General features: G+C 44.1%; 1 protein-coding gene across 4 annotated transcripts in view; it reads right to left on the bottom strand.

Annotated features, from left to right (window-relative positions):
* Window positions 1–295: 295 nt before the first annotated feature.
* The window catches only part of scarb1 (scavenger receptor class B, member 1), a 34,399-nt gene continuing 14,917 nt past the window's right edge, over window positions 296–19,777 (bottom strand). For 2 of the 4 annotated variants that reach the window (XM_061734029.1, XM_061734028.1), the window contains exons 7-14: window positions 19,567–19,733; window positions 17,071–17,189; window positions 8,099–8,172; window positions 7,860–7,911; window positions 7,488–7,634; window positions 6,210–6,251; window positions 3,307–3,376; window positions 296–1,124 (exon numbers count right to left, since the gene is read on the bottom strand). In XM_061734029.1, coding sequence (XP_061590013.1) covers window positions 1,117–1,124; window positions 3,307–3,376; window positions 6,210–6,251; window positions 7,488–7,634; window positions 7,860–7,911; window positions 8,099–8,172; window positions 17,071–17,189; window positions 19,567–19,733 — 679 coding nt within the window. In that variant the 3' untranslated portion in view covers window positions 296–1,116. The remainder of the gene's footprint in view (window positions 1,125–3,306; window positions 3,377–6,209; window positions 6,252–7,487; window positions 7,635–7,859; window positions 7,912–8,098; window positions 8,173–17,070; window positions 17,190–19,566; window positions 19,734–19,777) is intronic. The other 2 variants (XM_061734031.1, XM_061734030.1) reach the window with 2 other exon arrangements.

Genomic DNA, 19,777 nt, shown 5'->3' with positions numbered 1-19,777 from the left:
CTCTCTATCTCTCACACTTTTCATCCTTTTCTTTTTGTCTGTCTTTTCTTTTACTGCAAGACACGCTCATCTTTCTAGCAGTCTTGTCCTTTCATGTTTCACTTTGGTGATTTTAGTCTGACAGAATTGGAATTATTATATAAATAGAATATGTTGGACTAGACTGCTGAAGAGGATCTGTCAAGGACACACACACAACCCTGCTGCAAGATTAACACGCATATATGTTTATATACTGTTTATCTTCAACTGTAATGGATAAGAAATTAACCAAAAAACACCAACGTGTTCTTTTGAACCAGGCTGCAAATGTCTGTTTATTAAAAACATGTTTTTTACATATAATAATACAACAAATACGTTTAAAGCAAGGACAATTCTCTGCTTCTGCATCATTGTAATTTGACAAATATATTTTAAGGCAAACAGAACATCATTATTTGTGTGATTAATCAATTTATACACAAAAGTGAAGGCAGGTGAAGGTAAAAGGTATAATTTACACAGGAGATATTGACGTTCATCAATAACCGTATCCAGTCTTCTGAAGCTCCAGTGTTTTAGTTTCTATCATTTATTTATATCCACTTTTTTCCAAAAGGAAACAAAACAGACAGCAGAACTGACATTTGAAGACAGGACAGAGAGCAAAGACTCCTGCAACATCTTCATCGACTTCACACACCAGTTCGTTGCTCAGTGCCAGACATCATCCACGTCCGTCCTCAGCTTGAAACACGAGCACTCCGTTCCACTCAGTGATTGTCGGGAGCGCTTTGAAAACCAATATAAAAACATATCTGGCGTCCCCATGTAGTAGAAACTTGTTTCCGCCAGTTCCCTTGTTTAGACAACTGTTTAACAATAAAATATAAGTAAAAGGTCGTCCAGCTTTGGAGACGGACTGTCTCCCCGCTGACTCCAGGGGGAATAAAGCGTGGCCCAGCTTCGTCAGTGTTTCAGTTCTGGGTACGAGGACGCCATCCATCTGCGAGGCCGCCACAGCGGGGTGGATTTCATGTGTGTTTACGTGGGTGTGTGTCGTCTCGGAGCAGAGGGGTTCGCTCGTCTGTGGGAATGCTCGATTTTCCTTTTGGAGTGGTGCTGGTTCCTCGTTCATTTCTCTGTGACGGGACCAGAACAAGAGACGTTATTAGAGCCTGAGAGGAGAACTGAAGCAGTTTCAGGTGGACTCAGTCTTCAAACTGAAGCTTCAGGATGCAGGTTGTGTTAAAAGGAAAACTACCGTTAAATCACTCAATTATAACCAAACACTGATCTATGATTAGAAATGTCATAAAAATGTAAAAATGATAAGAGATTTTATTTTTAAATATTCACACATTATGAACCCAAATCTGGCCAAATGTTTAAAAACGCAGTGTTCTACTTTCAGGATCAAACGTTTGTTTCTCAACATTTATTTCTATTCTGTTTGATAAGATAAGCGTTAAATCCTGTGGGCGGCGACGGGTATGGACCGCAGGGAGCCTGCTTTCCTCATGCAGTGTGTTGCGGAAATAAGCATGACTTTCTCAAGAACACAGTATCTGGATGAAGGCGGGAGAACGTATCGGGTTCAGATGTCACAAAGACGTCACCACCTGCCTGGAAGAGTCTTACAAAACAACTGTTTTCGTTGGTTATTAAAGTTTGACAAAAAAAGAAAGAAAGGCTTTAAAGTCACATCAGATTTCTGATTCAACACATCCCAGGTTGATACATAAATAATATAAAAACAACAGAGAAACACCTTAAGATCTCGATCTCATCTGTTTTACAGAGTTTAAGACAAAATAATCTCTAAATCCACGTGTCTGTGGTACTTTAATACTGATTCCAGGTATCCGGAGAGGATGGAAGATGGAGTTTCTGTTCTTATATTTCCTCAATGCAAACAAAACAGAGCAACTTGTCAGAGCTTGAAGAGTATGTGGTCAGAGAGGATGAAGTTTTCCCACAGCTCCATCAAATCTAACTCCCTCTGTCTCATGGAGCTCAGGTTTTGTTATATGTTGTTTCCATGTTCTTTTTTTTTTTATAGGATTACGTTGGGTCACATTCATACATCAGGGAGGGCAGGACTTATCTATAGGCCAACCTTCAAAGATCTGCTCATGTTGGTGTTTCACAGCTAAAGTGGAGGAAGAGGCCGAGAGGAGCTGGAGGGATTCCTCGTCTGAGTTCTGGTTAGGGTTGCCACCCGTCCCGTAAAATACGGAATTGTCCTTTATTTGAGAAAAAAATGTTGCGTCCCGTATTGAACTAATACGGGACACGATTTGTACCGTATTTTCATTAACTTTTACACCATATTCTAGTTGAATTATTGAAATAAATTAACTTTTACACCATAATCTAGTTGAATTATTGAAATAAATTAACTTTTACACCATATTCTAGTTGAATTATTGAAATAAGTTAACTTTTACACCATATTCTAGTTGAATTATTGAAATAAATTAACTTTTACACCATAATCTAGTTGAATTATTGAAATAAATTAACTTTTACACCATATTCTAGTTGAATTATTGAAATAAGTTAACTTTTACACCATATTCTAGTTGAATTATTGAAATAAATTAACTTTTACACCATAATCTAGTTGAATTATTGAAATAAATTAACTTTTACACCATATTCTAGTTGAATTATTGAAATAAGTTAACTTTTACACCATATTCTAGTTGAATTATTGAAATAAATTAACCTTTACACCACATTCTAGTTGAATTATTGAAATAAACTAGCTTTTACACCATATTCTAGTTGAATTATTGAAATAAATTAACTTTTACACCATATTCTTCACCTGTAGGCTATATTACATTTGGGCTGATATGGACATACAGTAGCATAGGAGGCTATTTCAGTTGCTAGTATGGTTGTCTGTCTGTACAGTCATGCAAGTTCAATGCTATTAAAGCACTTTAAACTTTAAATCAAAGCATTTTGTTTTTTCATATAAAATAAACACTTTTTTATTCAAGTTTTGGGGCTTTTTTTTGGCTCCTGCGCTGCTGAAATCAGGTGTTCCTTATTTCTATTTCTGAAAGGTGGCAACCCTAGTTCTGGTCCTCTTTGCTGCAGCATTACCATGATGAATAAAAACCTCAGCTTCACACACAAACATCTGCCATGAGCAAGCAGCTCATTTATATAGTTTCAAGTTCGAGTAGAAAAAGGGATATTGTGAGTATTTTTCAGTATCCTCCCACCCCCCACCGCCGCCATGGTGAAAAACTAAACAAAAGAATTGATTTACAGCATTTGTCGTGTGCATGCCGTGGAGTGTGAACCCACCTGAAATACTCATACTTTTCTCCTGAGTTTCATAGCCATCTGAGCCTTTTAGCTGCCCATTACTGGAGGCCTAAAACACGATCAAACCGCCTTACAAATGAGCCAGTCAGAAAAACACAAATTAAAAGAATTGACTGTTATGATTGAGAAGTTTTGGATGGTTATTTCAGAGGATGGGTATGGATGAACGTAACTGGAGAACTCATGCAGGGAATTGTTCCTGGTGCTAATCCAGGCGACCATGCAGTTAATCAGCAGCACAAGCGATTGGTTAATTCAGTTTGTCACATGATCATGTACGATTAACATGTCAAAAAAAAGTCAAATTTCACTAAATGTTCATTGAGACCAGAAAGGTGTGGAAGCGCCCTGCCTTCTTGGCACAATAACTCCAAACTTGACCGTTTTACAGATTTTCTGCCCACTTTGAAAGACGTCTTCACCTGTAACATACCTGCAATTAAGCTGTACAACTCATTTGAACCTGAGAGGATTCCTTTTATGAGCACAGGGATGAAACTACCGGTCCTAATGGACCATCTAAACCCCTTTTATACATGAAAATTACATATTGCGTGTGGATATATCCCTATCTATATTCTTATCTGTGAAGACGAGGTCAACAGCTGATTGGTAAATAAGTTGGTCTGCCCACCGGAAACAACTAAGGTTCTACAGACTGACATTTAGTTTTCACACTGGTTCTGTTTTCATGAATGGACGGCAGCCGAGAAATGTTCTGGATCATCTGGACATGAAGACCAAACATGTTCACGTTTTTTCTCGTGTCCAGAGGACCGGTCTGTTGAGATGCAGGTTTGTGGACCTCAGTCCTGGTTTCATGTTCTTTTAGACAGAAGAGGTCTAATAAGACAAACCGGACACACTCACACTCACACCTACAGGCAATTTAGAATCATCAATTAACCTACTATGCATGTTTTTAGACTGTGGGAGGAAGCCGTAGTACCCTGAGGGAACCCACGCAAGCACGGGGAGAACATGCAAACTCCATACACAAAAACCCCCGCCGGGCCTGGGAGTCGAAACGGGAACCTTCTTGCTGTGAGGCAACAGTACTAATTCCCCTAAGGGAAGTAAGCGGTTTGGACACTTGTCCAATTGCAATACAAATGTCTCCCGCTTTGCACACTGTACCCTGGATATAATATTAAGGTATTGCCATTGTCAGAGAGCCCTGGTACCCTGGATATAATATTAAGGTATTGCCATTGTCAGAGAGCCCTGGTACCCTGGATATAATATTAAGGTATTGCCATTGTCAGAGAGCCCTGGTACCCTGGATATAATATTAAGGTATTGCCATTGTCAGAGAGCCCTGGTACCCTGGATATAATATTAAGGTATTGCCATTGTCAGAGAGCCCTGGTACCCTGGATGTTAAGGTATTGCCATTGTCAGAGAGCCCTGGTACCCTGGATGTTAAGGTATTGCCTTTGTCAAACGAGAGTGGAACTTGGAAAAATGTCTTGAGTACCAGACTAAACAGTCAGAAATGGTCAAAAATGCATGGTCCTCTGATTTCAATGAAACTTGGTATACTGGTAGGTACTCCAGACCTGGTGAAAACCCTTAAAGGAGCTGTATGTAAGAGCAATAATAAAACGAATCATAAAATGACCCCGATATGTCAATAGACATTTAAAAATCATGTTCATTTCAAATACTTATGTCACTGACAACAGCACTGAAGCCAGGATATTCCAGTTTAAAAAGAGGAGTTGCAGCCCTCAACTGATGTTTATGTTGTCATTTTTTGTTTTGGCCTGAAGCTCCACCCTCCACCTATCTCCCAATCACCAAGTCAGTATTGTTTCTGAAGCTCCACCCTCCACCTATCTCCCAATCACCAAGTCAGTATTGTTTCTGAAGCTCCACCCTCCACCTATCTCCCAATCACCAAGTCGGTATTGTTTCTGAAGCTCCACCCTCCACCTATCTCCCAATCACCAAGTCAGTATTGTTTCTGAAGCTCCACCCTCCACCTATCTCCCAATCACCAAGTCAGTATTGTTTCGGCATCCGGGTTGCCAGCTCGGCTCTAATTATCGCAGCCATGGCAGCCTACGTTCCTGCTGCATTCTGCAGCCTACCTGGCAACCTCTGGTCGGGGGGGGGAGGGGGAGGGTACACGCCGCTCAACAATATTTTGAAACTGACTGCAGTACCAGTTTTGGCCATTTCTTACAGACGGCTCCTTTAAATTTTAACTTCCAAAAACATTGCATTGGATAGTTGCAGGTTATTTTCCGGGACCTTTTTTCAGGATTTTTGTCTGACCAGGGCCCCCCCCAGGGACCTCGGAACCCAAGTTTGGAGCCATTCGGACCACCCCAGCCAAAAAGACCTCTGCAACACCCCAGACACACCAACAGCCCCATATCGGGGTATTGCCATTGTCACTGGGACCCCAAAAAAGCAATTTCCAGTTACGGAGTATCCAGTTACTCAGGATACTCTGTCGTTTCCAGTCATAAGGAAACGTATAACGCAGGATGCGCCTCCGTTATGTCCAGTTGTGGAAGCGAAACCAGAGAAACTCTGAAGCAAGTCCTCCATGGATGTTTTTCATGTGTAACAACAGCGAGTTAAAGCTCATAAATCAACAGGATAACATGAACGAACATCGACTCAGAGAGCGTTTAGATCAACCAGGAACTTCCAGAAAGCAGGAAAAATTATTATTTTAGAACAAAATTAAAGTCAGATTTCGCTGAAATCTAATTTCAATGTAAACCCCAGATTCTCTGTTATTAGGAAAAAAATGTTCTCCATGATTATAAAAATAGTCCAATAATCACAGTCAGAAAAATCAAGCTGATAACCAACGTCTGTTTTGATCATCTGAACAAGGAGGATTTGCATTATGCGGCTTTACGAACCCCGTAGTTGTGGATCACTAAGGAGCTGCTCATTGCTGTGTTCTGCAAGAACAAACACAGAGACCACTTCAAAACCTCTGAACAGCTGAAGTAAACATGTTTTATGACCTGCTGGAGACCGTCACCAATACTGTCAGGACATGTGGTTTTCTGCAGAACTAATGTCTACTTCAGCATTGATGGTGTTATACAGAACTGTACGTCACATGTTTCAGAAGATTGGTCAAATGTTGACCAACTGACCAAATGTTGACTGCTTGGTGAAATTATCTTTTGTTTTAAAGGTTTAAATGTGTCTCTGAAATGTGATTTATTTGCTCCACTGACTGGAAGAGATAAAGACTGGGAAAGAGTACAAAAAGGAAAACTAAGTAGCCAGCAGAAGTTTAACACAAACTGTTGCTCATTTTTATACAGACAGAAGAACCAGATTAACTGCATCACTCTGATCCCATGACGCTAAACTAACTGAACAAGTTTCACACAAACATGAAGGATTGAAACTGGCAGCATCTTATGTTTATAAGAGGTTGTTCTGGATGGATGACAACACCTGACTGATTACCTTTGCCGTTGCTTTTTAAATCAGCTGCTTCATCTGTAAGATAATTGAGCAATAATGATAAGGTTTTATTGCTGTGTTGTGAACAGTAACAGCAGGAATCTGGCAACAGCTGAAAGATTTTATCTTTAACAAGTCGGTCTGGAAGGTTAAAGAAGGTTCAGAGTTTGAGTTGAAGACAGATGAGTCTGATGGTGAAGTGGAGGGTGAATCCGTGTTGGTCTGGAGCAGGAGTGATGACCAGAGCCATCGTTTTAGAGAATAAGAAAGAATAAATTCAATATGACTACCCCGAGTTGTCTACCAACAACAAGAATAATAATCATTTCTGATACATTTGGGAGATATTCTGTTTGTGGGTTTAGTAAACTAAAGGGTGATGAAGGTGTCCAGATCCATCGAGATGGTTTGAGGCCATGAATTTACAAGAAAACCGGGAAAAGAAAAAGTAATTTGAATTTCGAATTCGAGTTAAACTGGAAAGATAAACTGAAACCGTTGGAAAAATTCTGATGAAGCTAGCTGGACTAGCATGCCTTTGTGCTGGAGCCATTTCAGTTTAAAATGAATTAAATAGAAAAAAAAAAAAAAAGACATCATGAACATAAGCTTTCTCCAGCTCCTTTTTCCACCTGTTTGTAGGATAACATGCGCTCAGCTGTAGACATGCTCCATGCAAGTAAACATCCACATCTGCATGCCGCTGGCAGCCGTACCTTCACTCTGTGATACACCACAGAAGCCACGATCATCGTCGCCAGGCCAAGTGCTATGAAGATGTACTGCATGTACTCCATCATGGCAGGAAGGATGACCAGGTTTGTGTGGAACGTGGTGAGGACGGGTCCGTCTATGTACCCGTTCTGTGGGGGGAGGGATGAACAAACAGGTTAGAGGTCATACCGTGTCATGGCCCGTTTGTAGGGAGAAATACATCCAGGACAGCAATCAAATATCTTGAACACAGATGAAGTTTCTGAAATGATGGTTCTGGACATGAAGACCAAACATGTCTACCGTTTTATAAAACCACCACTTTATGAATTCGCCTTACAAAACGGGTCATGGCCGTGCAAGCGGGATCTTACCTCCTCGAACCAGATCATAGGCATCACCACCTCAGAGATTTTGCCCGTTTCCCTACGAAGTTGGAAACGACACAAAAAGAGAGAAAAAGCAACTTCAAATACTAACATTTCATAACAAAATGGGTGAATAAAAAGCAGGAAACATCAACGGCCTCTTTAATCTGATGAATGAATACAAAAAATCACAATGCATTACATTGTTAAAAGCATTATAATAGTTCTGGAAGCAACTTCCTTACGTAATTCCTGAAACCCTCTTCATGTAGAGGTTGAGCTGCAGGCGGATGGACACGTTCAGAGGAACCCCCGTGAGCTGTAAAGAGAACCACCACAGGAGCAAACATGTCACATGGGGAAAAAGACTTCCACATTTGTTCCTTGTATCACCTGTCATGCGTCACACATGAAGAACTGACCACGAAACCTGCAGGAAACCACTAAACAAGGGTTAAGCATGGTACAAAAGAAGGAAATCCTCAGCTCCGAGATGTTCTGTTTGATGGTTTACCCCCACTGTTAGCATGGCATGGGAAAATGACGGCCGACATCTAACAATGAGAACCGGGCGACACTTTGAACCGTTACGAGCATCTAACGATGGAGACTCCATCAGGGAAACAGTAACACGCTTCCTACAGCTGGATGTCTCTTCCTTCTACGCTACTGAGGAGAGGCAAAAAGAACTATATATACAATTTAGGGAAAAAACTAACTTTTTACCTCTCCATCCCTGACACTAAAGTTGATTATTTGTCCTCACGTTTTAGGTCCGTTAGCATTCAGCTCACAAACCTGCTACGGTCACCAGAATCATGTGATTGACAAAAGTAATGATGAATCTTAATTTACTGAACACGGACTAATGAATCAACAGAATCATTAAAACAACAACTACTGAAACATATGTTCAACAGGATGTAGATCAGGACTCACTTGTTTGGTTCTTAGTGGTTTTTGGCTGGTGTGTTATCTTGTTGGAGGACCCATGAACTGCGACTGAAACCAAGCTCTCTAAACAGAACATTTGTCTCCAAAACGGCTTGTTGGTCTTGAGGTTTCATCGCAGCTGCACAGATTCACGACCCCGGTACCACACGCAGCAAAGTGGCCCAATGTCATGATGATGGTACCACCGTGCTTCAGGTCAGCACCCCAAACCCAAAGCACTGCCCTGAATCCAACTCCCAGTTCAATTCAAGCTACTTCAAACATGCAAATGTATAACAAACATCATCTCAAAGTTAGGAAAGTCCTTTACAAGTTCAACCAAACTAAATCACAATCAGATTAAGTTCACGGAGGACGTGGGACCTGGTCCCCCCGTGTTGGGGGTGAAGTTGAGTTCAGGACTGTTCAGAACAGGAAGTGTTTTAGCAGAAACCTGGAGCACCATTTACCCCCTAAAACAAAGCCTTTGTCGCGGTGAGATGAGGCCTTTGTCGCGGTGAGATGAGGAAGGCTTCTTCAAAACAACATCCTCCATTCAGACTACTGGTACTTAACTGGAACTAATGAACCAACATATCGCTTACAGATATCCGGTCCTTCTGCAGGAACGGACGCCAACTCTGACATGAAGATTAGAAGGTTTCAAAAATGTTATTAAATTGATTAAATTTAGATTTTTTTTCAAAAAACCTTTCACACAAACCATCATAAACCAGAAAACTGCTCACGCAGTAATACGCCTTAGTTTATATGACTCAACACGCGTTCATAATAGTAATGGCAGGATCTGATCTAAGAACATCTTTTGTTGTTGTGTGCCACATTCTGTGGCAAATAAACGCAATAAAACAGTTCCAGGAGGTTAGCGTTCTTTTTCCTGCCTTTGTAGCGCTATTTATTGACCAACTAACGCAACACTTTAAACTTAAACTTTATTTATTTGTATAGCACCAAATCATACAATATAAAATGCAACACATGGTGCTTTACATCACTCACTCACTCATCTTCTCCCGCTTTATCCGTTACCGGGTCGCGGGGGCAGCAGCCTCAGCAGGGATGCCCAGACTTCCCTCACCCCAGACACTTCCTCCAGCTCTTCCGGGGGGAGTCCGAGGCGTTCCCAGGCCAGCCGAGAGACATAGTCTCTCCAGCGTGTCCTGGGTCTTCCCCGGGGTCTCCTCCCGGTGGGACATGCCTGGAACACCTCCCTAGGGAGGCGTCCAGGAGGCATCCGGTACAGATGCCCAAGCCACCTCAGCTGACTCCTCTCAATGTGGAGGAGTAGCGGCTCGACTCCGAGCTCCTCCCGGGTGACCGAACTCCTCACCCTATCTCTAAGGGAGCGTCCAGCCACCCTGCGGAGGAAACTCATCTCGGCCGCTTGTATCCGCGATCTTGTCCTTTCGGTCACTACCCAAAGTTCATGACCATAGGTGAGGGTAGGGGCGTAGATTGACCGGTAAATCGAGAGCTTCGCCTTTCGACTCAGCTCCCTCTTTACCACGACGGTCCAGTACATCGACCGCATTACTGCGGACGCTGCACCGATCCGCCTGTCAATCTCACGCTCCATTGTTCCCTCACTCGTGAACAAGATCCCGAGATACTTGAACTCCTCCACCTGAGGCAGGACTTCTCCACCCACCCGGAGAAGGCATGCCACCCTTTTCCGGTCGAGAACCATGGCCTCGGTCTTGGAGGTGCTGATTCTCATCCCTGCCGCGTCGCACTCGGCCGCAAACCGCCCCAGCACATGCTGGAGGTCCCGGTCTGATGAAGCCAACAGGACAACATCATCTGCAAAAAGCAGAGATGAAATCCTGAGGTTCCCAAACCGGATCCCCTCCGGCCCCTGGCTGCGCCTAGAAATCCTGTCCATAAAAATTATGAACAGGACCGGTGACAAAGGGCAGCCCTGCCGGAGTCCAACATGCACCGGGAACAAGTCTGACTTACTGCCGGCAATGCGAACCAGACTCCTGCTTCGATCATACAGAGACCGGACAGCCCTTAGTAGAGGGCCCCGGACTCCATACTCACTCAGCACCCCCCACAGAATGGCACGAGGGACACGGTCAAATGCCTTCTCCAGATCCACAAAGCACATGTAGACTGGTTGGGCAAATTCCCATGAACCCTCGAGCACCCTGCGGAGGGTATAGAGCTGGTCCAGTGTTCCACGACCGGGACGAAAACCGCATTGTTCCTCCTGAATCCGAGGTTCGACTATCGGCCGTAATCTCCTCTCCAGTACCCTGGCGTAGACTTTCCCCGGGAGGCTGAGAAGTGTGATCCCCCTGTAGTTGGAACACACTCTCCGGTCCCCCTTTTTAAACAGAGGGACCACCACCCCGGTTTGCCACCCCAGCGGTACTGTCCCCTTCCTCCATGCAATGTCGCACAGGCGTGTCAGCCAAGACAGCCCTACGACATCCAGAGACTTGAGGTACTCAGGGCGAATCTCATCCACCCCCGGTGCCCGGCCACCGAGGAGCTTACGAACCACCTCGGTGACCTCGGCTTGGGTGATGGATGAGCACGCCTCCGAGCCCCAACCCTCTGCTTCCTCAGTGGAAGGCATGTCAGTCGGGTTAAGGAGATCCTCAAAGTATTCCTTCCACCGTCCGACAATGTCCCCAGTCGAGGTCAACAGCTCCCCACCAGCACCATAAATGGTGCCGGCAGAGTACTGCTTCCCCCTTCTGAGGCGCCGAACGGTCCTCCAGAATTTCCTCGAGGCCGACCGAAAGTCCTCCTCCATGGCCTCCCCGAACTCCTCCCAGACCCGAGTTTTTGCCTCCAAGACTGCCCGAGCCGCGGCCCGCTTGGCCTGCCGGTACCTATCTACTGCGTCAGGAGTCCCACCGGCCAACATAGCCCGGTAGGACTCCTTCTTCAGTCTGACGGCATCCTGTACTTCCGGTGTCCACCACCGGGTTCTAGGATTGCCGCCACGACAGGCACCGGAGACCTTGCGTCCACAGCTTCGAGCCGCCGCGTTGACAATGGAGGCAGAGAACATGGTCCACTCGGACTCGATGTCCCCCGCCTCCCCCGGGATCCGAGAGAAGCTCTCCCGGAGGTGGGAGTTGAAGATGTCCCTGACAGAGGGCTCAGCCAGACGTTCCCAACAGACCCTCACAATCCGTTTGGGTCTGCCCGGTCTGTCCAGCCTCCTCCTCCGCCAGCGCATCCAACTCACCACCAGGTGGTGATCAGTTGACAGCTCAGCCCCTCTCTTCACCCGAGTGTCCAAGACATGCGGCCGAAGGTCAGATGAAACGACAACAAAGTCGATCATTGACCTCCGGCCTAGGGTGTCCTGGTGCCACGTGCACTGATGGACACCCTTATGCTTGAACATGGTGTTCGTGATGGACAAACTGTGACTCGCACAGAAGTCCAACAACAAAACACCGCTCGGGTTCAGATCGGGGAGGCCGTTCCTCCCAATCACGCCTCTCCAGGTATCACTGTCATTGCCCACGTGAGCGTTGAAGTCCCCCAGTAGAACAATGGAGTCCCCAGTTGGAGCACTATCAAGTACTCCTCCCAGGGACTCCAAGAAGGCCGGGTACTCCCCACTGCTGTTCGGCCCGTAGGCACAAACAACAGTGAGGGACCTATCCCCGACCCGAAGGCGCAGGGAAGCGACCCTCTCGTTCACCGGGGTGAACTCCAACACATGGCGGCTGAGCTGGGGGGCTATTAACAAGCCCACACCAGCCCGCCGCCTCTCACCCTGGGCAACTCCAGAGTAGTGGAGGGTCCAGCCCCCTTCAAGGAGCTGGGTTCCAGAGCCCAAGCTATGTGTGGAGGTGAGCCCGACTATCTCTAGCCGGTATCTCTCAACCTCACGCACAAGCTCCGGCTCCTTCCCCCCCAGCGAGGTGACATTCCATGTCCCCACTGTGAGGGTTGATGTCCAGGGATTGGGTCGTCGAGGCACCCCGCCACGACTGCTACCCAGCCCACAATGCACCGGCCTGCCATGGTCCTTCCTGCGGGTGGTGGGCCTACTGGAAGGCGGACCCGCGTCGCCGTTTCGGGCTGAGCCCGGCCGGGTCCCACGGGCAAAGACCCGGCCACCAGGCGCTCGCCATCGAGCCCCAACCCCAGGCCTGGCTCCAGGGCGGGGCCCCGGTGACGCCGATCCGGGCGACGTAGCGGTCCTTGTTTTATTCGTCTTCATAACAAGCTTGTGAACCGCTCTTAGTCTGGCCCGTCACCCAGGACCTGTTTGCCATGGGAGTCCCTACCAGGGGCGAAAGTGCCCCCGACAACATAGCTCCTAGGATCACTCGGGCACACAAACCCCTCCACCACAGTAAGGTGGCGGTTCAAGGAGGGGGGTGCTTTACATGCAGAATAAAATGACAATAATAAAAAAAAACTTAAAAAAAAAATTTAAAACATTCCATACGACCCCGCCCCCCACGCGTACACACACACTCACTCACACTCATATACCGTACATGTGCACACACTCACACGCCCGTACAGTAAGCAGTTCCTAAACCAACAGCTCCTTTTCACAAATTTTCTACACTAAATAATTAACAGTTTTTGTTTTTTCGAAGAGTTTTGGCATCTCAGACTCCGCTGGACTGAAGCCACTAACTCCAGGCCTGTTTTCTAGCAGAATGATCCAGCCAGCGATCTCACTCAGGACAACTTTTTTACCAGAGGAAATAAAAGGCCCTTTGTGTACATGTAATCGATACTTTGATAACTATCCTGTTGCAGTAATTTGGTGCTGCTTTCGCAGACATGTGACTCTGCAGGACTTTTGTAACCTCTCTCCGATGAGACGTAGAAATCCACCGCTTACTGTCTGAGCCGGCAGGAAATTAAACAACACTTTCTACAGTTGCTACCTCAGGGAAAAATTTGAAAAGGTAGAACAAAAATCTATATTTTTTTAATAATAAAATGTCAATTTAACACCAGTTGAAAAGCATGCAACAACTAGGAGTTACCCCAAAAATCTGTTACAAAACAAGAGGTTTTATCTCCGCCTCCAGGTCACGTGTGGAGCATGCTGGATGCAACTGTGACATCATACCGCTACATCAGGTTTGCTTTCATCATTTACGCTTGAAACCCGTTAAGAGCTTAAGAGGTTTCAGGGACAGAGGAGGCCCACAACCCTGGCCTGGAACCCAGCAGCTCTCGGCTCCGGATGGCTAGCAACTCACATTAAAGATGAAGTCAGATGTGTCCATCAACCATGGTTTATATTTCTACACTGAACTGACGTATGTCCGGTCCTAAACTGGCGTTCAGAAACCTGCCAGTGATGTCACCAGAGGGTTTGTCCAGTTCTTTTATAGGACTAGGACATATGTACACAAGCGTATTGATCTCCGAGCTGTCATTTCACAAATTTATAGAATTCCGACCTAGTAAATGTTAAAGTTCCTGCAGCAGCATTGCTGCACGTTCATCCCCACATGAAAACCATTTAGCATCTTTTTGGTGGTTAAGCCTTCCTGCTGTTAAAGTCAACAGCTGTTTCTGTACTGTCACAGTGACCACATGTGCAGTTATAAAACAAATCAATACTCATCACACTGCTTATGGAAGTAATTTCAGGCTGAAGTTTGCTTCAGCTGAGCCAGATGCTGGATTATTTACAGTCAACGTTATAATTGTGACCTTCTTGGAATCTGACAATTAAAACCAGTCCCAGCACTGAGGCCTTCTATGGAATTCAGGGAGTTTACTAAAATGTCAGAATGTATTTATTGATCTTTGATAAAGTGGGTGTTTGCTTTCAATTCAAAAGAGGGAAAAAAAACATTTAGACTGAAGGCAGGTTTAAGGGCTCATCTGTAGACATGTGGCTCTCATAAAAGGTTATTCTGGGCTGAAGTCGGAGGGGAAACGGCCACTAAGGATGAACCATAAGTAGCGCAGCTGGAGGGACAGAACTGAAAGTGTGAGTAGATGACCTGCCAGAAGAGCTTTACTGCACCCTGGCACCAATCATCCAAGTTTCTGGAAGAACATTTCTTTCTTTTTGCATCATTTTATGCTAAGATGATGGCGTAGGGCCCAAACTGAGACCTATTGTATGCCACATACAACAAAGAAGAATGCACACATGCATGAGATAAAATGACAACTTAAATTTGTTTTGCAGGTTTCCTTAGCATCTTTTCACTTTCTGTTTTCAGAGCTATCATTATTATTATTATCATATTATTGCTATTATTATTATCATCATCATCATTATTGTTATTATTATTATTATTATTATTATTATTATTATTATTATTATTAATATTATTACTATTATTATTATTTTGTGTAGACTTATGATACTTACTTTTTTTTTTTTTTGTATATTCTATTCTGTTAAAAAGTGGGCAAGATAAGCTTTATGCTTCAAGCCCAGACCTTTTCGGTCAAATAATCACAATGTTGACCAGGGAAAAACCTGTGTTATCTTGTTTGTTGATTTTTGTTTGTGTTTGACCGAAATAAATATTTACTACTACTACTACTAAATATTTACTACTACTACTACTACTACTTCATAAATATCAATGACACAACTGACTTTGCCATATGACTCCATTCCTGTAAATTACACCTCACTGCATGCATTTATAGATCTGCATCAATCAATATATGTAATTTCTGAACAAAACTGCTAATGATAGTAGCTTTACTTTAAGAAGAGCCCAGATGCATGTGAAGAAGAAGTTGTGAGTCGGTCAGTAGTTAAAAATCAGCTCTACAGTCCTCCTCAACACAGGTGACTGAGTATGTGCACGTTTTTATGGTTCTGGACAAATATCCTCTGTCATCTGATGTCTGATGTCTGATAAAAACACAACGCTTCTTTGATGCAGCCAGTTTCAAATGTGTTGTGTAACTCCACCTGCACAATCTTTGCAGTAACAAGAAATCTGATAAGGTAATTGGAAATTGGGTTATTCTTGTGTAATTGCAGTTGTTTATGAGTTTATGGTTGTAAAAAATAATTATGGTTACAATAAAAAAGAGAAAATGTTTTGATAATGAAGCAGGTATTGCTGTCAATGTTACAGCCTGTCAGATGGTTCGAGTGTCGAGTCCACCAACCCCTCACTGATATCAAGTTAATGATTTAAGAAAAATCAGCGGGGCTGAGATTTTATAGTTAAAGGAGCTTGAGGCAGGATTGAGGCAGGATTTATGAAAAAAATTCGTATACGTTTTAAGTTTTCTAGTAATAATGTCAGATGAAGCGTTCCAAATCAAAAAGAATGAGCCCTCTAGTGTATCTCTCCTTTGCCTTGAACAGGCTGTGTGCTGCAAAATGTGCTGCAATTCGGGGGCCGAATTTCCCGCGCTGGGCTGCGGATGTGACGTCACATGACGCTGCATGCACGTTCTCCCCGTTCTCCCGTGCCGGCTTCACTGTTGGCTTGCATCTCATTTCTTAAAAGGAGCCTCATGCTCCTTTAAATAAGACGACAGAAACGCTGGACCCACATATTGGTGCTACAGCTGAGACGTGTTTAGTTTGGAGTAAAAAGCTTAACCCCCCCCCTCATCCTGGTTGTTATTTCTTTTTTGTACATATTAAAGAAAGTTATATCTAATTGTCACGATCTTAGCATATGTCAAACAACCTAAACAATAACAGAATGTTTTTCAGTGAGACGTGTCTTTAAAAAATGAAAAATGACCTGGTTATAGTCCAGACCTGAACGTGGTTTAGATGAAGCAAAGTACGGGAGAAGATGGAGCAAAATTCCTCCACAACCATGTGGGACACTGATAACTTCACGCAGGACACCTCAACGTATTACTGCTAAAATAAATAAAACACGTTGGTGGACAAACAAGTTATTCAAACATGGAGGTACTGATAGTTGTCCACAAGATTCGTTTTTCTTTATTTTTGTTGAATTAATAATGAAACAGTGAAACAAAGTGTTTACCCTCACCTCGAGACCCACCATGATCAGGTGATAATTATGTTCTCAGAGGAAACAGACACTGGATTAAAAAAGGGGATGGCAACTTCTGCACGGAAGCCAGGCATCTAAACGACACAAGAACTCAGACTCCCTCAAACTCTGTGAGTGATTCAGCTTCAGCTGTGCAGTTGAGGAACCCAGGCACATCTGAAAGGTCTGAATCTAATCCTGGGAGGATTTCCTACTGAGACTTCAAGGTTTCTTCAGACATTTATGGCAGGAGCTCCTCTGACCCCGTGTTACGTAAGACATTTGGCATCTTGTAAACATGTGTGCTCACTCACTGGGTGGATGTCGATGAAGAGGCCGTGCTCTTCCTCTGTGGGATTAAGGCCCAGCACGTAGTCCAGTAGCACTGGGTCAGCATTGAAGAAGTGAGGGTGAGAGATGAAGACCGGGGAGTCTGAAACGGACAAAGTAAATTAGACAGAACATTTTGAACACCGTCGCAAGGAATCACTGCACGACTTCCGACCAGATAGTCAGGAAACTCTGAGTCTGTTACTGGTGACGAACCCACTTCAAGACTAATCAGAGTCTCTGCAGCTTTGAGGATCTGAAAATGTGCAAACGGTTCGAGTGTTAGAAGGTGGTGGTCATAGAAACACTAGTTGGCACAGCGATGAGCGTTCACCAACACAAACTACAACCAGCTTCATAGTCACACCGGTGACACTCGGACCCGTTTGTGAACTGTGGTCTTCTACTCAGATCAGGGAAGGAGACGCAACAATATCATGACGTGGTGCCGTCCTGGATCTGTGTTGAAAAACTAACTCTGAACTGGATCAGACACCAGAACCAGTGGTCCTACATGGGTAGAAGGGTCTTTAAGTCTCAGAAATTCTGACCCGAGTACAGATTTGTAGGAGAGGAGTCAGAATGGACCTGGTCAGCACTCAAACTTCAGCAAAGATGTATGGATGACAGCTCATGTTAATGCTCCCAAAACACAAAATACTGACACACACTTCCCGTCCAGTGCCATAATTTCACTAATTACTTTAGTGAAATAATAGATATAATAGATAATAGATATAAATAAGCAGTCACAAAGTCACAAACGAATGCCACTTAGTCTGAGCTGTGATGGATGAGATGCAGAGTAGGGGAGAGCAATATTCACCACATGAGATTGTTATCCCGTCTTTGATAACAGCAGGAACTTTCAGCTTTATGGGGAAATGATTTAAGCTGTTCTTGTGACATGATAAAGTCACAGAACAAAAAAAAAAAAGAATAGAAAAAAACAGTGACACTTCCCTGGAAAACAACAGTTCAAGGAAGGGATCATAAGAAAGAGGAGACAGCAGTTTTTACAGAGATGTTTTTTTCCTGGGTAGAGAAATACAAGATAGCCCAACACATCCAGATAGTTTGGAAATGTTTTTATGACATTTTCCAGATTGATGTGCACCAACAGTAACTGCTGGCATTGTTCTAACACACATTTGAATAGCCCAGCTGTGTTTTTCGGAAGCAGAGGTGAGCAGGTTTTATCTGAACCGGGGGGGAGGGCGAAACCACCGAAACGTGCGTCCTCCCCACCCAATCAAAGGTTATAGGGATCCTTTATTTTTTTATAATTTTATTTTTTTATATATATAAAAAAATATCAGAAAATATCTGTACCGTTTCTGATTGAAAAAAAAGAGTGACATCGTCTCTCTCCATCCCGGCGAGGTGGCGGTGCACTGTGGTGCAGTGCAGGCTCTGGAGCCACCAGCCTGCCGCGGGACCTTTTAAATCGCCGCAGAGCCTACGCCGTAGGGTACGATTGATTTATTAAAAAAAAAAAAAAAAGCAAAAAACATAAAATAAATGCATCCTCAACAGGGCACAAGCCAGTGTCCTATTAGTGCTGGTCCCAAGCCCGGGTAAATGCAGAGGGTAGTGTCAGGAAGGGCAATTGGGTTAGCATACTGTTGGTCAAAGAAGGAGAAGATAGATGAACTGATATGATGATAGCATAGTTTTCTATGCATTTCAGGGTTTGACCCCCCAAAATATTTTCAGCGTCGCCCACCCTACATTTCAGTCTGCCCACCTTAATGGGCCTCGCTAAATCCGGCCCTGCTCTGGAGCAACTTTACAACCAACAGACCAAAGTGCTGAAAAGACGATTTCACTCACGGGCCTTCAGTTCAGGACCGGTTTCAGATGTCCTCTCAGTTCATATTATTCTTAGTTGTATTCTGATGTGTATTATTTGTATCATTTTACTTTCTACCTCCTAAACACTTTGATTAGAAATAAATTTGACCTTTGAAAGACATCTTTATGCCTGCTGACAACCAGGTAAACTGGGATTAAAACAGGGTACTAACTTTTGTATGATGTAAATTCAGCTTTCTTCCCTTCCTGGACTAATAAAGTGCCTCAGTCACTAGGAAATTAAACTCTGAATTCATCCTAATGAAACTAATTACAGAGCTGTTTTTCTAGGGAATTCCTGGCCGTGTAAGGAAGCCGTTTTCCTGGTGTTTATTTAACTCCATGCAAGTTCGCCCCAAAGGAGTACATTTATTAGATCGCACCATGCTGTTTTAGTTTCAGGAAAATGATTAACAAACAAGCGTATTGGGACTGCAACTGTAAGAGAGCTGTTCATTAAAAAGTGCACGTATTCTGGCTGCAGGGGGTTTGTGCACGACTTCCACGGTCAATTTAAGAGGTCACCAAATGAAACGGTTGAACGTATGTGAAGCCCTTATGGTAAATAATTGCTCCGGATGCTGAAGGTAAAGAAAACACAGATGTATGCAGTTCCAGAAACTCACTCTGGCGGCAGCTGCTGACGTTCAGCAGACCCGACTGTCTGCAGGGGCAGAAGCCCTCGTTGGGGGCGTAATCTGTCCCGTTGGCGAATAAAGTCTTTGGTGCAACGTATCGATACAGAGGGATGCCTTTCATCTCTCCGGGACGCTGGTAAACGAGCTCCAGAGACCTGTAGAAGAAGAGACCCAAAGTGATTGAGTGAGCATGAGAGAG

The sequence above is a fragment of the Cololabis saira genome, chromosome 11 (genome assembly GCF_033807715.1).
Source record: "Cololabis saira isolate AMF1-May2022 chromosome 11, fColSai1.1, whole genome shotgun sequence".
NCBI classification, from domain to species: domain Eukaryota; kingdom Metazoa; phylum Chordata; class Actinopteri; order Beloniformes; family Belonidae; genus Cololabis; species Cololabis saira.
This window is presented reverse-complemented; position numbering and strand designations above follow the sequence as displayed.